Here is a 16,160-nt window from a genome sequence, read left to right as displayed (position 1 = left end):
TTGATGTCTCTGACAGAATTTCTCAGTACTTATCCGTGGTTTTAGTTGACATACTTGCAATATCATATACAAACACTGATCTCCAGGGCTTATTGAAGGGATTGTATATCTGGTTGGATTATATATTAAGTGTGATAGGGTGCCTACGTTTCTACCAGGATGGAGAAAGGGTGCGAAAAACAACGAATGACAACGTTGAAGAAGGGAAGGAGAGAGGGAAGCTCTGCTACGTACATATAGACGGACGCCACTCTTCAGACCAAACATATGATTGATCTGTATCCGAGAGTGGGTCAAACCATAACCACAAAATACTACATGTATAATTGTACCTTTGCACTGCTTGTGTAGAGTCAGCACGTAAGGATAATGTGTTATACTGACGCAGAGAACTTACTAGATACATCTTGGACAAAGGTTTCTGACCTGCTTGCACAGACATGGCATATAGTGCGAGCCCATATAGTGGAGCCGCTAGGCCTTTAGGTTGTCAGAATCAACCAATAGGTCACCTCCCACGCCAACAAGGATATATACGATCCATGTGACGGGAATCCGTCGGAGACTAAACAACAGAAGGCGAACGAATTATGTCTATCCTCCTAGGAAGCCCCTGTCATCCAGACAATACATTCAAACCCCGTTACTCTCCTTTAGATCCAAATCATAATAAAACAACTCGATCTTCAAAAGCCTTCAAATCACAGCACTCAGACATGGCCCTTAAATCCGTTCTTATTACCGGCTGCAGCGATGATGGAACCGGTTACGGTCTTGCACTGACCTTCTAAAAGCAAGGATATCAAGTATTCGCCAAGGCCCGAAACCTCAACAGGATGTCCAAACTTAAAAAAAGACCTACCCAATGTGACCACGCTACAACTGGATGTGGCCAACCAAACTCATATCGAAGCAGCTGTAGCAGCAGTTCAAGCTCAAACGGGTGGAACACTCGATGTCCTCATCAACAATGCGGGTCGCAACCATTTCATGCCTTACTTAAGGCTCTATATGATATTAATGTCTGGGGTCCTTTGCGAGTGACCAAGGCCTTTGTACCATTTTTGATTTTGGCAAAAGGCTCGATTGTTTTTGTCACGTCTATCTCTGGATATCTTAATGTGTCGTTTATGGGTGAGTATTTTGTGATGTTCCAGACTCAACCAACCCTTCTTCAGATAAAGATATTTCATAATAGACGTGTTTATTTAGCAGCTAACTTCCAAAATAGGATCCTACGCCGGTTCAAAGCGTGCCATGGAGCTTATGGCTGATACTCTTCGGTTGGAACTGGTTTCATTCAATGTCAAGGTTCTTTGTGTTGTCACTGGTGCGGTTCGTACTTTGGGGCAGACATACTTCGGTGATCTCAAGTTGCCTGAGGATTCGCTTTACAAGCCCATTGAAGAGACGGTTGTCTCGAGGGCACAAGGTCATTATGGAGCTGAGAGGATGCCGTTGATGGAGTATAGCAGTCAAGTGTTTGCTCAGATTGAGCAGGGCGCGACTGGTCGCTTTTGGTGTGGCAAGAACTCTGATAGTACGAAGGCGCGTATTAGTGGTGAATCCCATGATACGATGGTAAGTGGCTATTCCTAATGCTTTGAGATCGGTGTCAGGGACGCAAGATACTAATTAATGTTTATAGGATGGAATTTTCGTTAAAATGACTCAATTGGATACGTTGTTAAGGATCTCTCTGGAGGAAATAGCAGTGTTACTAGGTAATGCATATGGAGTGATGGGATTTACAGTTCGAGCAATGCTCTTCTTATGGTAACAAATCATCATTCATGCTATGCAGTGATATAAACAACGAAAATAAATCATCATCCCAGATGCAAAGTTTTTCTGGCTATAAATCAAGTGTAAATCGTATCATTCACTGAGGTTTATACTTCGTAGCCCTCCTTTCCAAATCTCAAATGATGCCTCGTGCACCTTCCTCCTTGACTTTGATGTTACTCCACCCTCAATTTGCTCCTCTTCTAGACCTCCAGTCCAAGGAGCAAAAACAACTTTCATTGTTCGCTTGGTAACAACTTCGGGTTCAGGAGGAGCAGGGGACCTCACGCGTCGGATCGGGTTCGAAGCCGATTCCACTGGATCCGGCACGAAGCTTTTTTCCACATTAGATGTTGGAGGCTTGGTTTCTGGTTCTCCAGTATTTGTTTTCAGAGCAGATGTAAAACCAGGTCTGCTTTCAAGAGCCTTGCCCTCATGATTATTCTCTTGAGGGTCCATCTGCTCTAAAGGTGTAGATAGAGGGAATCCAGCATCCCACGCCGGGAATGTAGAGCGAATTTCTTTTTTCAACGCAATGCGGCAGGCAATTTGTGTTGACCAGAAGAATCCTAAAGCCGGAGTCTTTAGAGATGATGAACGAGGATAAACTCCGTCTCCCCAGCCAGTGAAGAATCGCTCCTGGTGAAGGAGGCTCATCATTTCATTCCGTGCCGTATTGCCAATTATGTATGAGCCGTCGAAATATTCTTCTTGGGAGGTGAGAAAAGGCGACGAGGAAGGCGCTGAGGATGGAGGGAGATCATATGGGAACTGCTGCGTTGATGGACCCGGCAATCCCGATCTGTTTCGGGGGAGCGGCGAGGCGGCACCTTGCGGGGTATTTTGGAACATAGGTCTTTTTGATGATAGATCGCTACTGGCTTGGTCAATTGGTTCAAATCGATCCGATACTTGATTTGCGACAAGTATGGCGATGTCCTCTTTTGCTGCGAGGTTGCGCAGCATGTGGCCTAGTTTTGCGAGCTCGGTGGATCGTGCGGAGAGAGCAAGCATGCTGTGGTTTGTGTGTTCGGCGCGATAATTTGATGTCACGGAGTCTATTATGACCAGGCCAGCGTTGTATCTTTTTATTGCGACTGGGAGCTGGTAATTGAGGATATGGTCCTGTGTCTCTAGATCCATGGCGTTGATTGCTAATACATTCTGGAGGGTTGGTGCTTGGTCCACGGAGAGGGTGGAGAGGTATGGGTGGCATTCTATCAACTGAGAAAGGCGATTCGTGGCTAGTGGATGTTCTGTTGATATGTATATTGCTCGTTTCTGTATGCCGTGTGGTTTGGGTAGCTGAACGGCTAAGAGGAGGCTAAGGAGGAACTGGGTCTTGCCGCTGCCACTATTCAGACAAAAAAAGACATGGTCAGCGACACAATTCATTCAACTGAAGATGCTATAAAGCACATACCTCTCACCTGTGACTTCAGTCACGTATCCTGTTGGAATGCCGCCCCCCAAGAGCGCATCCATGGTGGAGTCCAATGTGCTGATTATATTCCATGGCGAGGTCTGCAGCCTGGTCGCAGGACCGAGGCTGGTTTTCTCCGTGTCCAGATTGGAATTGGGATTTGCTTCATCATTTCCGGTCGGTTCTATGTTTCTTTGTGTTCTCTCGAAGCCAAGGTCGGAGTGTAGTGCCTCGACAATGCGGGCACAAAGGTGGCGGACGTCTGCGGTGGGTACATGGGCGCGTTTCGCGATCTCGAGCGTGTCGAGAGTGATGAGATCGACAGTAGAAATTTTTGCCCTCTCTAGCGGAGGCAATATATGGGCAAATTGTTTTGTTGCGAAGCCAGGAAGAACTGAAAGAAGATCCATAAGAGTGGGCAAGAGCTTGGGAGCTGCTTGGAGTCGCGGTTCTTGACATGTTGCGTGGGGCCAATCAGCGGGCACATCCGCGGGATTACATCAATTGATTGAATCTGGAATAATTGCTACAAAATTCGATAAAAAATATATATTATTGTAGATTTATTTGTATTTATGGATCTCTATGTTTTGGTTTTATACAGCCCTTCGAGCTGGAAATTGAAAATCAGTCCAACCTTAGAACGGATTCTCGAGATTTACACCGTGATATACTATAATATATATACCCACACCCTTCTATATACAAGTTAGAAAGTTTCCAAGGTTACGAAGATTCCAAGGTTATCACATTCAGATTCGGCTTAATCTCCTCAAATGCCATTTAATTACATTCTTGCATATACGAGAAGCTACTCAGACTAAAAAGATACGAATTTAATAGTATAGAAAAGGCGTGAGGCCCAAGACTTGCAGCAAAGTCACCACAAAGTACTGCAATTAAATCTACAAATCCATGTTTCGATTTAAACTTTTACATAACTAAAATAATGAAATCACAGAAGAAAATCAAAAGGCCATCTTCAATTCTTCAAGATCCAAGAAATTATTTGCATTTTTGAAATCAAATCATCGCCCCACCCAAACATGTTCTGTGCGAAGAACTTCAAACAGGATAAACCTGAACACCTAATCACTCCGATCGGGTTCCACGCAGCTGAAGCCGGAGAATACAACCATGCCCGAGCCCTAAAGCAGACTGAAGGATATCTTTGGAGTAGCGAACAAAGTTCACCCCGCCTCGACCTGACCGAACCAACAAGCTGCACAGAAATAGAGAGCCGAGGGTCCGTTCGCATTGGCAGCCAACACACAACACACACCCTGCAGCTTTCTAGGCAGAAACACTATTGACACCTTACGTTTTGAGGATAGCTTTTGTTACTAGCTGGTGGCCTTGCAGTTGTTTCTAATGTGTTCTGATTTTTTTCCGTTTCTTTTTCGATTTTTACTTTCTATTTCTCTTTTAGACTTGGTGTTGGTGTTGGTGTTGGTGATGGTGCCGCAGTTGGAGTTTCAAGTCTCAAGTGACCTAACCTGCCTAATGTACGGACTACTTACAGGGTTTTTTATGCGGTCGATCGCAGCAATCACATATTTCAGTACACACCGTGCGGCACTGGTAGGCGATCACCCGTATTTCGTATGTATGCTATGCTAGGCTTGACCGGGGTCATGTACTGTATGCATTCATGCATGGGGGGTTCGTGGTTGGCCTGACCAACGGCGCCTACAATGTGCTAGGTCTAGTAGAGAAGTCTTGAGGCATATTAGTATGCATACGAGTTTTTTCAAGGCTTGGAAATCTCGCCCCTCTTTCCTTCCTCGTAGAGGGATTCCGAAATAGTTGACAAATACTCCGGAGAAGTATAATATATCAAATTAATTTAAACGTTGTTTGTCATTACCTTCTAGCCTTACTCCATAAACATGTAACAGATACATAGACCCCGGGCGAAGATAGAAAGTTGTTGGCATAAGACTACTCGGCGCCCCCGGGGGACGGACGGACTTGAGACACTTCGGGAGAAATACAGAGAGGACATGATTGGATTCGGGGAAGGCCCGTGTACACTGTACGGAAAATCACTGAAATCTCTTTGTTCTGTTGGTGCGTCGCACTGTGGCTGCTGATCGTATCTCCATCTGATGTCACCATAACTTCTAGCTAGACGCGGCGTGGTTAGTTTCATGCATCCCCCCTTGTCCATCCACGTGGTGGTAGTGCTAACATGCCTCGACTAGCGGTCTGTGAACAAAGGTGCCTAGAACTAGAACTAATGATGCGAATTTGCATACGCAAAAGAAAGAGGGGAAGGAGGACTCAGAGGGGCTGCGACCTGCAGCTTTCATGTGGCTATTGGATTGATTCGAGTCATGTCTTGCTTAATTTATTCCATCGCGCGATAGAGATGGAGACGAGAATTGGAAATTGAAATTGAAACCGTCAGATTTGTACCCCATATTGCGCAAGAGTACATGTACTCCGTACAGAACTCCGTAACGCATAGATTATAGCATGAGAAAGTAAGAATGCTGCTCCAATGTCTAATTGGATTTGATTTGAGACGTTAATTTGGGGGCGAAGTGATTTTCCAAGAATTCGAAGCCATGTGTCTGCTAATCTACGGCATGTAACTTCGGGCCACAAAGGGGGGGCAGAGACGGGAACCGTTGAACCTTCTGACCTGGAATGGATACCTTGCTTCAACCCTCGACGACGGTGGATTGTGGCTAGCTGGACCAAGAACCACTGTTGCAAGATCAAATGAAGATCTAGAAAATCCTTATGCCCACAGGGGAGAAGGGAGGGGGGGTGGATGGGGAGTTCGGACTTAGGTCCACGATCATCATCAACTAACCAGGGTTGGGGCCAGTTTACGTGCATCTTGATCTTCTCACCTGACCCCGACATGCGTTGATTGCATTCAACGGACGAATAAGAGCATCAGAAAGAAAAAGTACAGAGAGACAAGGGTCGGGATTCTGGCAAGCGCCCGGAATGGACGGGAGGCACCTTTGCAGAAAACGGGGGTACGCTTGGCGATAAAGGGGTAAATAAGTGTCGGCTCCGACGAAGACTCCACTGCGAGTGGATTTTGATACGATAAACGTAGCCGAAATAACACGTTAGTGAGCTATAGCTTCGCACATGGGGATTTAGGAGGCAGTGACCAAGGACCAGATGTAGAAAAGCGTTCACGCCCCCTGACTGTGATTTGCAGTGGGTAATTTCCATCGAGTCTTTCTAGCCAACATACGCATTGCCCCCTGATCCTTTGGCGAATCCTTCTGGAATGGCGATCTACGCGAAGCCTGGGACTGAAAGAGGACTAGGCACGGAATAATGATTTGTATTTGTATTTGTATTTGTGTTACTATTATCATTTATCTAATTTTTCTTTGTTTCAATTATTTTCGCCCGACACGTTGACTCTCGGATCAATTCGAATCCAAATCACCCGCAAATTCAAATACATAGACGGTTTTCTCCGTAGCATGATGGAGCATTGTATACACTAGGCAAGAAGTTCTAGTGTTTCATTGGAAGTTTCTCTCGAAACATTAGGATCACTGCCTACTTCGAAGGATCATTACCCTTGAAGATTTAATTATACCACGTGGAGGACCGTGGCTGTATGAATAATGTCGCCTCATCATAATGAAGACATTGGCCCTCACCATTTGTAATCCTGGCCAAAATTAAATAGATTGATTGCGCGTTATTAATTGTGTGATATCAATTGACGACCGACGGCTAACCGGCATCCTTGCTCTCTGCGGACGGTATGTCTATGAATGACAATCAATTTGCCGAGACCGTTTTGGCGCAGAAGATCCCCCGTAGAAAATTGCCCCAGTAACTTGATTTCATGCTACTTACAAAAGTGTAATCCAGTGCGAGTTTTTAAGACAGCGATCACATAAAATAAAAAATTACATTCAAATACACAATCCGGGTGAGAGGCTAAAATAAAATGCACCTCCCTGCAAGCAACTAGCCCTATTAGCCCTAGTTAGGTAGTCGAGCCTTATAATAGCTAGTTTATGCCGACTTTCCAAGAAGGTAAAAAGCCGCCGGTATTCTGTATTCTGGCCCGAAGTACGGTCAATAAAGTACCTCGGGCATTTGTTACAATGATCTTCCATTCCGATCGTTACTATGTTACATAATTCTTCAGTTTCCACGAGATTCACTCAAATAAATATCAAGAAGAAAGCGTTGCTGAAAGTACTGCAGTAGATCTTCGAGAGAACTGAAAAAAGGGCAATTTCTTGTGGAGAAAGGTGGATTTTTACTTAGTGTACATACAGGATTACGCAGGTGCCAGCGTTCTACGGGTAGAGAATGCGTCCCTGAAAAAATGAGCAGGAAGAAAAAAAAAAGAAAAGAAAAAAAGTGAAGCTGTTTAGCCGCTCCACTAATCTACCCTTACTAGGCCGTTAGACTCTGACCAGGGAGGGGAGTCATTATGGACTGCAGTGATGCGCGAGCCTAAAATATGCAGGCCACAGCCCCGGCTGTTTCTGTATTGTATTGAATCCAGACCCGCGCCCAGCGAAACCTTGGGCCAAATGGGGCAGTGGCTTTTCCTTGCGGTGCGGACCGTCACAGAGTGGGGGATGAAGATGATGAGAGATCGATGAAAGGTGCCACCCCCAAATCCAAATCCCTATTTTCCATGTAATGAGGAGGTTGGTCCATTTTATGGTGCCTACGTAGATCTTGATGGGGGATTTTCCACTTCATTTGAGATTATTATCTACTAAAATGTCATTTTCTGTAGTTCTTTAGACAAGGACCTTGGGGGGGTTATAGGCAGAATTGACATTTCTCATGATAATAAAATACGTACCTATAATATAAGAGCCTTGGTCGGTTTTATTTCATTGCAACTACGGGTAAAGAAAAAAAGAGAAGAGTAAATGTGGACAGTAAGAAGTGCGTAGTGTGTTCTTCAGCACACACAACATCTTCCAGCGAATCATCAAAATTGGGACATATGCCATATTAGGGATAGACGGGTATTTTGAAGAAATCAAGGAAGAAGAAAAAAGGAATAAAAAACCAATAATTACACTGGACAAGTATCTAGCTAGGACGAGAAAGGCAGTAAAAATTCTCAAAACGATAAATCGATCAATAAATTCATAATAAGTGTGAAATGCGACCGCTGATCAGAAAGCTAACAGGTGGGGCCAATAGGACAGCTGGCATCGCATACCAAAACAAGCTAGTGTCATGCACCTTCTCCACTTCAGGAATTATAATTGGTATGATTGTAAGGAGCCAAGCAGCCAAGAGTGAGGTGTCGACGGGACAAGAGGGGGAGGCCGGTGGGTGAACAAAGAGGAGACGCCGTGATCTGGGTAGATACTGACGTATAGTACAATGGTACTCCGTACGGATTATGGAGACTACGGAGTCTTGCTAGTTGGACTAGTTTAAATTGTAGGATGTCATGATCTTATTGCAAATCATCAATCGTTGATCGTTTCAAGAGTGGTTTTGTGGCCCCCCTTTTTTGATTATTTTGATTATCCTCATACAAAGCTTGATTCAAAAGGGAACATGAAGAAAAATTTGCGGGTGTGATGATACCTGTATCCTAATATGTACTTTTGTACCGCCAGGGGCCAAGGATATTTACATCGATCACATCTCCAATACAGGGTTTGTAGTCCATACTCCGTACTGTATTAAAGTCTTTCGGTTCCAAGGTTTCGTTTCTACAAATTGATTATGGTACTCCGTACATAATGTAATGCCTTTAGGTATCACCACGTCAGCAGGGAAACGAAATCGATAGTTTGCCCATTGGCACCCTCCCCCCTTGGCGGGTAATGACGGCATTCATTCTGTACAGTTGCCTTCTTAGTCTACTCGCTTACGCAGAAGGCGACCGAGCTCGTTGTAATGGGGGCAGTTATAGCAGAGATGTATTTCTTAGTTTTTTAGCATTGATATGATATACTACATACTATCTATATAAAATCAGGAACTACCAGGATGTCAAGTCGTGGTGAAAAGAAGGCCACACCGGTCCGTTGGACTGGGATCGCGGATAGGAGCGCACGATGGTGAACCAGGGCGCACCGAGTTCCAGGCCAGATCGAGAAGAATGTTATACAAAAGAAGAGGAGAACCCCAGGCCATCCAGGGATCTACAGACGAGTCCACTGGGCCCGGAGTCAAGAACCGTAGATTCACAGTACGGAATACAGAATACATATACTACTCCGTACACAACCATGAATCAGTTTTTGATTTATTTTACAGGCTAGAGACCCCCTCGCGGGAAAAGACAAGCGGACCCGTTGTGATTCGGGTAACGGCTTCACACGCTTCACACGAAGGAGCCCTAAGAACGTACACTAGCACGGAACTAGTCTCTGGTGGAGAAAACCTGTCTGAAACCGCAGATCCCGATAACACATAGGATTCGACAGCCCCGAAATCGACCTGGGTTATTATTTTATTTCTACCTATTTCATTTCTACCTATTTTATTCCTGGTTATTTCATCATTTAATCATATTTCCTTGGCTTTTTGCTCTTCTTTTTCTCTCCTTTTTCTTCTCGGTTTCTATTTTCTACTTTCTATTTTCTATTTTGTGCCATGTGGTGAAGTTGTATGCCGTATACCGTAATTTTGCCTCTGCCTTGTTCTGGTACTTACAGATAAAATACTGACCAAGTGGAAAGAGTATAGATACTCGAGCTGTCACATTTCTATTAGATGAGCTCATAAATCATGTATGTACCATGTCAAGCCTCGAATTTTGCGTCGAAAATGGTTCTTGGATATGATGGTATGAACCAACAATCTTCATTAAATTAGAACCTCCAAACCTGAATAGAATACACAAATCTTGCCCCAAGGCTCTATAATAAAACAGGATCTCGGGGTAAATCGTGTGTGTTTCTTAACGTACAGTGGGGGCGTGTTTGTTACCCGTAACCAATACAAGGACACTGTACACAGCGAGTCACGGCTGGAGAGAACTGGGCTAGTGTCACCATCCTCTGGGCCTCTTCCCCCCTCTCCCTCTCCATTCTCTTTCATTCCTCTTTAACTCCCATCCCCATCACAACCTTGATTCTTATCCTTTTATCACTGGGTTTAGGGTCATCGCTGGAAAATTGCTGACCCTCTATACCCTTTGATATCCCTCCCTGTCCATATTCCTTTTCATCGCATGCCCCCAGCCACCTCCGACCGTCATTGACCGCCTGAGATCTATCTTACCCCAGCAAGGGTCGCCTCCCGACCCATCGGACTGAACCAGGGAACTTTGTCAATTTGCGTCCCCTCAACGAGTCGCGCCCATCATCGAGAGACTCGACCCGTGGATTGCCTTCGATTGGATTTGTACGTCGCATGCCAGATAATCACCGAACTTGTCGACCCTTGAAAACACAACAACGCCCCTAAAAATAAAGCCATACCTTTCATTTACTGATGCGCCCTCCTCAATAGCATCATCCCGTCGATTGAAGAAACCGCCCACTTCGAGTTATAAAACAAAGGAATCGGAAACCAAAAAAAAGGATTGTTCAATATGGCGTCACGACCGCCAATGATGGCGCCCCATAATGAGACGGATTCGATGACCAGTCGAATTACGCGTGAGGGAAAACAGATCACTTACAGATTGACTGTGATGCAACAACCCGAACGCGCAAGAGCGTGTGGTGCTGGTGCCAAGTGTAAGTCTTGACCGACCGCGAAGGTTTGTTGTCATTGAATATCACTGACCTTTTCATCTCAGCTTCTGCCGACCGACGTCCCGTTGACCCACCACCCGTTGTGGAATTGCGCATCTTCGAATCCGAACCAGGTCCCGACCAACCCCAGACCGATATCACTTTCGCCTACAATGCCAATTTCTTCCTGTATGCCACTTTGGACACTGCTCGTCCGGTCGCTCACGGGCGGATGGCTGGACCTCCGTCGTGCCCGGTATTGACAGGTGTGCCTGTCGCTGGTGTTGCTTATCTTGATCGCCCTTCGCAAGCAGGTTACTTCATCTTTCCCGATCTGTCAGTTCGCCACGAAGGTCGCTATAGGTTAAACTTCCATCTATATGAAGAGATTAAGGAGGCTAAGGATGCCGACAAGGATTCATCCGATCCTCTTCCCAACCAAATCCGCAATAATCTCGGCAAGCCAGGCCCACCACAAGCATCCCTTTCCTTCCGTCTCGAGGTTAAGTCAGTTCCTTTTACTGTCTACAGTGCGAAGAAGTTCCCAGGTCTGGCTACCAGCACCTCATTGAGCCGTGTCATTGCTGAGCAAGGATGCCGTGTTCGCATTCGTCGTGACGTTCGCATGAGACGCCGCGGTGACAAGCGTGATGAGGAATTCGACTACGATGAGGAGCGTAATGGCGCTGTATATGCTCGGTCGTCCGACCGATACTCAACGCCAGATCGCTATGTGGCACAAACAGTGGAACGACCTCGGTCAAACAGCAATACCAGCCAAATGGAATCGCCATATGGATTTGGACCGGAGATACAACGACGGCCTTCAGTACCAGATTATGCCTTCCAATGCCCTCCCCCTTACCAGCGACCCATGCCACCCGCACCGATGCCACACAACAGCAACACCCCGTCTTATCAATCACACCTTTCCTTTGGATCGACTCCAACTCAATATCCTGCTCCCCATATGCCGCCTACTCCTCCCCCAGTTGCCGCCGCTGGTGGCATGTATTCCCCACATACTGGGTACGCTAATATTCGACACCCCTCTACCATGTCAGAATACGATGGAACACCTATGGGCTATCCCATGGCACCACAAATGCAGAATGGTTACCCCAAGAACAATATGAACAATATGAACATGAATCAATATCGTGTTGAAGCACCCAAACCCACACCATACCTGATTCAAGACCCGCAACAATATCTGCCGCCACCACATATGATACGACATGACCAGACACCTACCATGGGCCATGTTGGTATTTCAGCAATGAAAGCTTTGTCGAGCGAATATGTCAATATCCAGCCTTCAATTGAGAGTATACCGCCTAGCCCCGGTGGTTATGACTCCTTCTCCGGGAAACGGATGCTCTATCATACAGGACCTACTGGCACGAAGCGTAGCCATGAAGATTCATTTGGCATCGATGACCGTCCCATGCACAATGGAATGCGACCGGACGCAGAGCCATACCCCAATGCTTATCGAGATTTCTCCGCCGAGAGTCGTGCAGCCTTGATGGCCGAGCTTGGCGTGGACATGGCATACAAACGAGCTAATGGCAGGATGGTGATGAAAATACCTGCCGGTCAATAAAAAGAAAAACAGTTTCTTATTGGAGAGGGTGATGCTCAAAGCAAAAAGATATCTGATCTATTTCCTATTTGATTGTTCCTCAGAGCTTGCTCTGACTTTCCGTTCGTGGAGTTGGGTTGTTTCTTCCTGTGTCTGGCACCTTGGCATTCTTCTTGTACATGTGTTGCGTCCCTCTTTTCGACTCTTGCCTCGTGTCTAGACTTTTCGGATGCATAGTATCCCTCCGTCCATTTGGAAGGAAGCCTCTCTTTTCATTTCTTTTATTGTTGATGTTCAACTATCATGGGGATAGGTCGGAAGTTGGGGTTACTGGCTTCTCTTTCATCTTCTGATCTGATATTTCATCACGCGCATTCGTTACTGGGCTCGCATTATTTGACCCTTCACCCTCATTCTCTTGGGCTGCCATGGGAGTTATTTCGCACGTCTTCTATCCGGTATCCTACTTTGGGAATATAGGAACCAGGGACTGACTCGATACAACTAGCCTAACACCCGCGCTTATTTTGTGTTTTTGGGCTGCTATTTAACGGACGGTTTAAAAGACGGCACAGTTGGGGATTTCCTTGTCCTTTTCTCATTTTTATCAGCGACTCGTCCTTTTCACTGCAAATCTGGAAACTCGCAAACCCGCAAATTCCCACACTATATTTAGTACAGAGGACTGGTACATGATGCTGTGCATTGGAGACCTATCGCAATATTGAACCCTTGCTATACTCTTCTTTGGTGCAATGTTTTCTATTTGACGGCCTGTTGCTTAATCTTTCTCTTTCGGCGTTGTGGCATGTCTTTGATACCTAGCATTGTTGTCCAATTGATAACTCGTCTACATTTTCATCTTGGCCGTGCGCTTTCCATTTCAATCGTTAAGAAATAATTCGAAGTAAATAGCATATAATAATTTCCACCCTATTGTAATCTGCCATCATTTTGTACATGTAAATTCTATGATTTCGATCCTGTGATTTAGTGCGGGCGACTGTTCCCGAGCCTCGAAGTGATTTAGCGGTGCAGGTAGTCTTGGCACACCGGTTGTCGGGCCCCGACACCCGAGTCACTTCCTCCACACACCATTATACTCCGTACTGGGGCAAGACCCGCCTCATCCATGACCCATCGTTTCTAGAGGCGAGGGACAGTATGCGCACAGGAGGAACAAAGCAAGCAAGACGTACATGCAATGAATGTCGCGGGAGAAAGGTTTGAGCGCCCCCAAATGAACTCGTCCAGTCAACTGACAGTTCTAGGTCCGGTGTGATGGGCAACGTACAGGATGCGCAAACTGCCAAAGATTAGGATTTGACTGTTCATTCCGAGATACTAGTGGACACAATAATCCTAATTCTCCATTACGACGTCCTCGTCGCTGTCGTGTCCGGCAAGCCTGTACCGCGTGCCATGAATTGAAAATTCGATGCACTGGAGCTATACCCAAGTGTCACCGCTGCAATGAAAAGGGGATTTCTTGTGTATATCCGAACTCGGGATCACGACGACAGATCATGCCCAGTGCTCCTATGAATATCGGGACTCAACAGACTTCTACAGCAGCTGCTGCTACGCTGGGAGGTGGGAATAACCGTCAAATATCAATTGGGGATAACCCGCCTCCTTTAGAATTGTCATTACAAACAGAACAACCAGGAAGGGCACATATTCATACATCTGAAGACCAGCCGTATGTATCCATCCACTGATATTGACATCGGTATAAAAGCTAATGAAATTAAAACAGCCTTGATCTTTTATCCCCAGAACGCGTAAAGAGAGCACTGCAATCATTCTTCGATAGCATATACCCCTTACCAACATTTTCCTTCCTCCACAAAGCCTCTTTACTCCGCTGGAATCAAACAGGCCAAGCAGACCACTGTCTCCTCTTATCCATCATCGCCATAACCTCCCGTCTACCAGGCCGCGACGCAACAGAAGTCAACCTAGGCATTCGCTGCTCAGCATTAGCCCAGAATCTCATTCTAAGAGACCAGGGACGACCAAATATCATCAAAGCCCAATCTCTCTTATTGACAATCAGATACCACATGTGGAGCGGGAATACGTCAGAGGCACTTATCCTTATGGCAACGCTTGCACGGTTTGCTTTTGCTTTGCGTCTGAATTATGAAAATCCGAATCTTTGCTCACTGGCTCAAGAGTCGCGGAGGCGGCTGATGTGGGCTGTTTATGTTTTGGATACTTTTCTTGCGGGTGGTATACCGGAATTTACTCTTTGTCCGTCTAATGTGCTTCACACTTCGCTGCCGAATCAGGAGACGACTTTTGAGCTTGATACCTCTTATGTCAGTGTGCCTTTGCATGGACCTGGTGATTGCTCTGAAGATGGGGATATTGGATTACTAGGGTATTATATCCGCGTTATATACCTTCGGGATAGTGTGCTCAGGTATGTGCTGTCGTCTAATAATTAAGTGGCAGTCACTATTTGCTGACTCATTTCATAGACGTACGAAGGAAGTAGCTTTTTCTTCCCAGCAAGTTGCGATGATCCCTACCATAACCAATGATCTAAATTCTCAACTCGATCATTTTGCACTCAGTCTACCACAATCTATAACATTTTCGGAGAAGAATGTCCACTTACGAGCTTACTCTAAATGGCTTCCTCGATACATCATTATGCATCTCTGGTTTCAGCAATGTTATTGCGATTTATACCGATGCTTCTTTCCTAACCTCAGAGAATCACTCCAGCAGGAATCATTATATCAGCTTGATCCACAGTTTATTCTAGACTGCCAAACGAAATGTCTTCAGCATGCACGTCAGATAGCGACAGTTTGCTCTCTTGTTCGTGGGCTTGACTTTGACAACCTTGTTTTGGATATCGAAACAGCTGAATGTGTCTATCAAGCTGGACGAGTTCTTCTACATGGCTCTCAAATAACACTGGAGGAAATGCACCCACCGGAACCTTCCACAATCGGTTTGGTGAATGATTGTATCCTTTTTATTGAGCAGCTTGCCTTGATTTTTCCTACAGCGGGTCCAATTGTAAGCATATACCATGCTCAAATGAACGGCATCAAAGTGACACCAGTCTAACGAGTTTACAGGCAAAGGATCTCAGTACAATTCTGCATCATAGCAGATCAATCTCGGTCTCTTCTCATGATGATCCAAACCTACCAGGCATCCAACCACGTCAAAGACGCCGACCATCAACTTTGCATGGAAGGCAAATAATTTCAAAACACAGCTCCCTTAACCGATCTCAATTAAACGATGAAAGCATATCCGAAGATATGCCGTTCCTTGAGAGCAGACCCACAGAGGCACATACATCAATACCAGTCGCGGCGGACGAAGATTTTGTTTCTCCTGAGACACCTAGAGGCAGAAGCGCTCAACAACTTGATGCTTCAAATACAGGATTTACTTCGCGGGGCCTTGGAGTTATTCCTAGCTTGACAATGCCAGAAGGAATTCCAGATCCTCGAGGTCAGGACTTATGGGATCAGACTAGTGCATTTGAAGGTGCTTGGGATGTTGCCATTTTTCACCCGATGTATGACCAGCAGGATATTTGGCCTGTCTTGAACCTTTTCCCTACGCATATGGATATGGACAAGAGCTGAGATTAAATGTTCATCCATCATGTATAAACCTTTTACTTATAAATGAAAGAAATAATCTAACTTTGAAATTGTTAAATCTA

The 16,160-nt window shown here is 45.5% G+C and overlaps 5 protein-coding genes across 5 annotated transcripts; 4 read left to right on the top strand and 1 right to left on the bottom strand.

The window, feature by feature from the left end:
- Positions 1 to 836: 836 nt before the first annotated feature.
- On the top strand, positions 837 to 1,599 carry N7478_000564 (uncharacterized protein; the record flags this gene model as incomplete). Its single annotated transcript, XM_056916779.1, has 2 exons — positions 837 to 1,134; positions 1,232 to 1,599. The coding sequence occupies 2 exons, from the start codon at positions 837 to 839 to the stop codon at positions 1,597 to 1,599; spliced, it is 666 nt and encodes a 221-aa protein (XP_056784659.1).
- A 279-nt stretch (positions 1,600 to 1,878) lies between these two features.
- On the bottom strand, positions 1,879 to 3,618 carry N7478_000563 (putative DNA repair protein (Rad57); the record flags this gene model as incomplete). The annotated part of the gene is made up of 2 exons (XM_056916778.1): positions 1,879 to 3,139; positions 3,209 to 3,618. The coding sequence occupies 2 exons, from the start codon at positions 3,616 to 3,618 to the stop codon at positions 1,879 to 1,881; spliced, it is 1,671 nt and encodes a 556-aa protein (XP_056784658.1).
- Positions 3,619 to 4,254: 636 nt separating this feature from the next.
- Positions 4,255 to 4,698, top strand: N7478_000562 (uncharacterized protein; the record flags this gene model as incomplete). The annotated part of the gene is made up of 2 exons (XM_056916777.1): positions 4,255 to 4,454; positions 4,638 to 4,698. The coding sequence occupies 2 exons, from the start codon at positions 4,255 to 4,257 to the stop codon at positions 4,696 to 4,698; spliced, it is 261 nt and encodes an 86-aa protein (XP_056784657.1).
- A 6,032-nt stretch (positions 4,699 to 10,730) lies between these two features.
- Positions 10,731 to 12,481, top strand: veA (sexual development activator VeA; the record flags this gene model as incomplete). Its single annotated transcript, XM_056916776.1, has 2 exons — positions 10,731 to 10,878; positions 10,941 to 12,481. 2 exons carry the CDS (start codon positions 10,731 to 10,733, stop codon positions 12,479 to 12,481), a joined length of 1,689 nt encoding a protein of 562 aa, XP_056784656.1.
- A 1,505-nt stretch (positions 12,482 to 13,986) lies between these two features.
- On the top strand, positions 13,987 to 16,080 carry N7478_000560 (fungal specific transcription factor domain-containing protein; the record flags this gene model as incomplete). Its single annotated transcript, XM_056916775.1, has 3 exons — positions 13,987 to 14,162; positions 14,220 to 14,888; positions 15,702 to 16,080. 3 exons carry the CDS (start codon positions 13,987 to 13,989, stop codon positions 16,078 to 16,080), a joined length of 1,224 nt encoding a protein of 407 aa, XP_056784655.1.
- Between the last annotated feature and the right edge of the window lie 80 nt (positions 16,081 to 16,160).

The sequence above is a fragment of the Penicillium angulare genome (genome assembly GCF_028827245.1).
Source record: "Penicillium angulare strain IBT 27051 chromosome Unknown utg000001l_segment0_segment0, whole genome shotgun sequence".
Taxonomy (NCBI): domain Eukaryota; kingdom Fungi; phylum Ascomycota; class Eurotiomycetes; order Eurotiales; family Aspergillaceae; genus Penicillium; species Penicillium angulare.
Note: the sequence above shows the minus strand (reverse complement) of the source record. Positions and strands in the feature narration are given on the sequence as shown.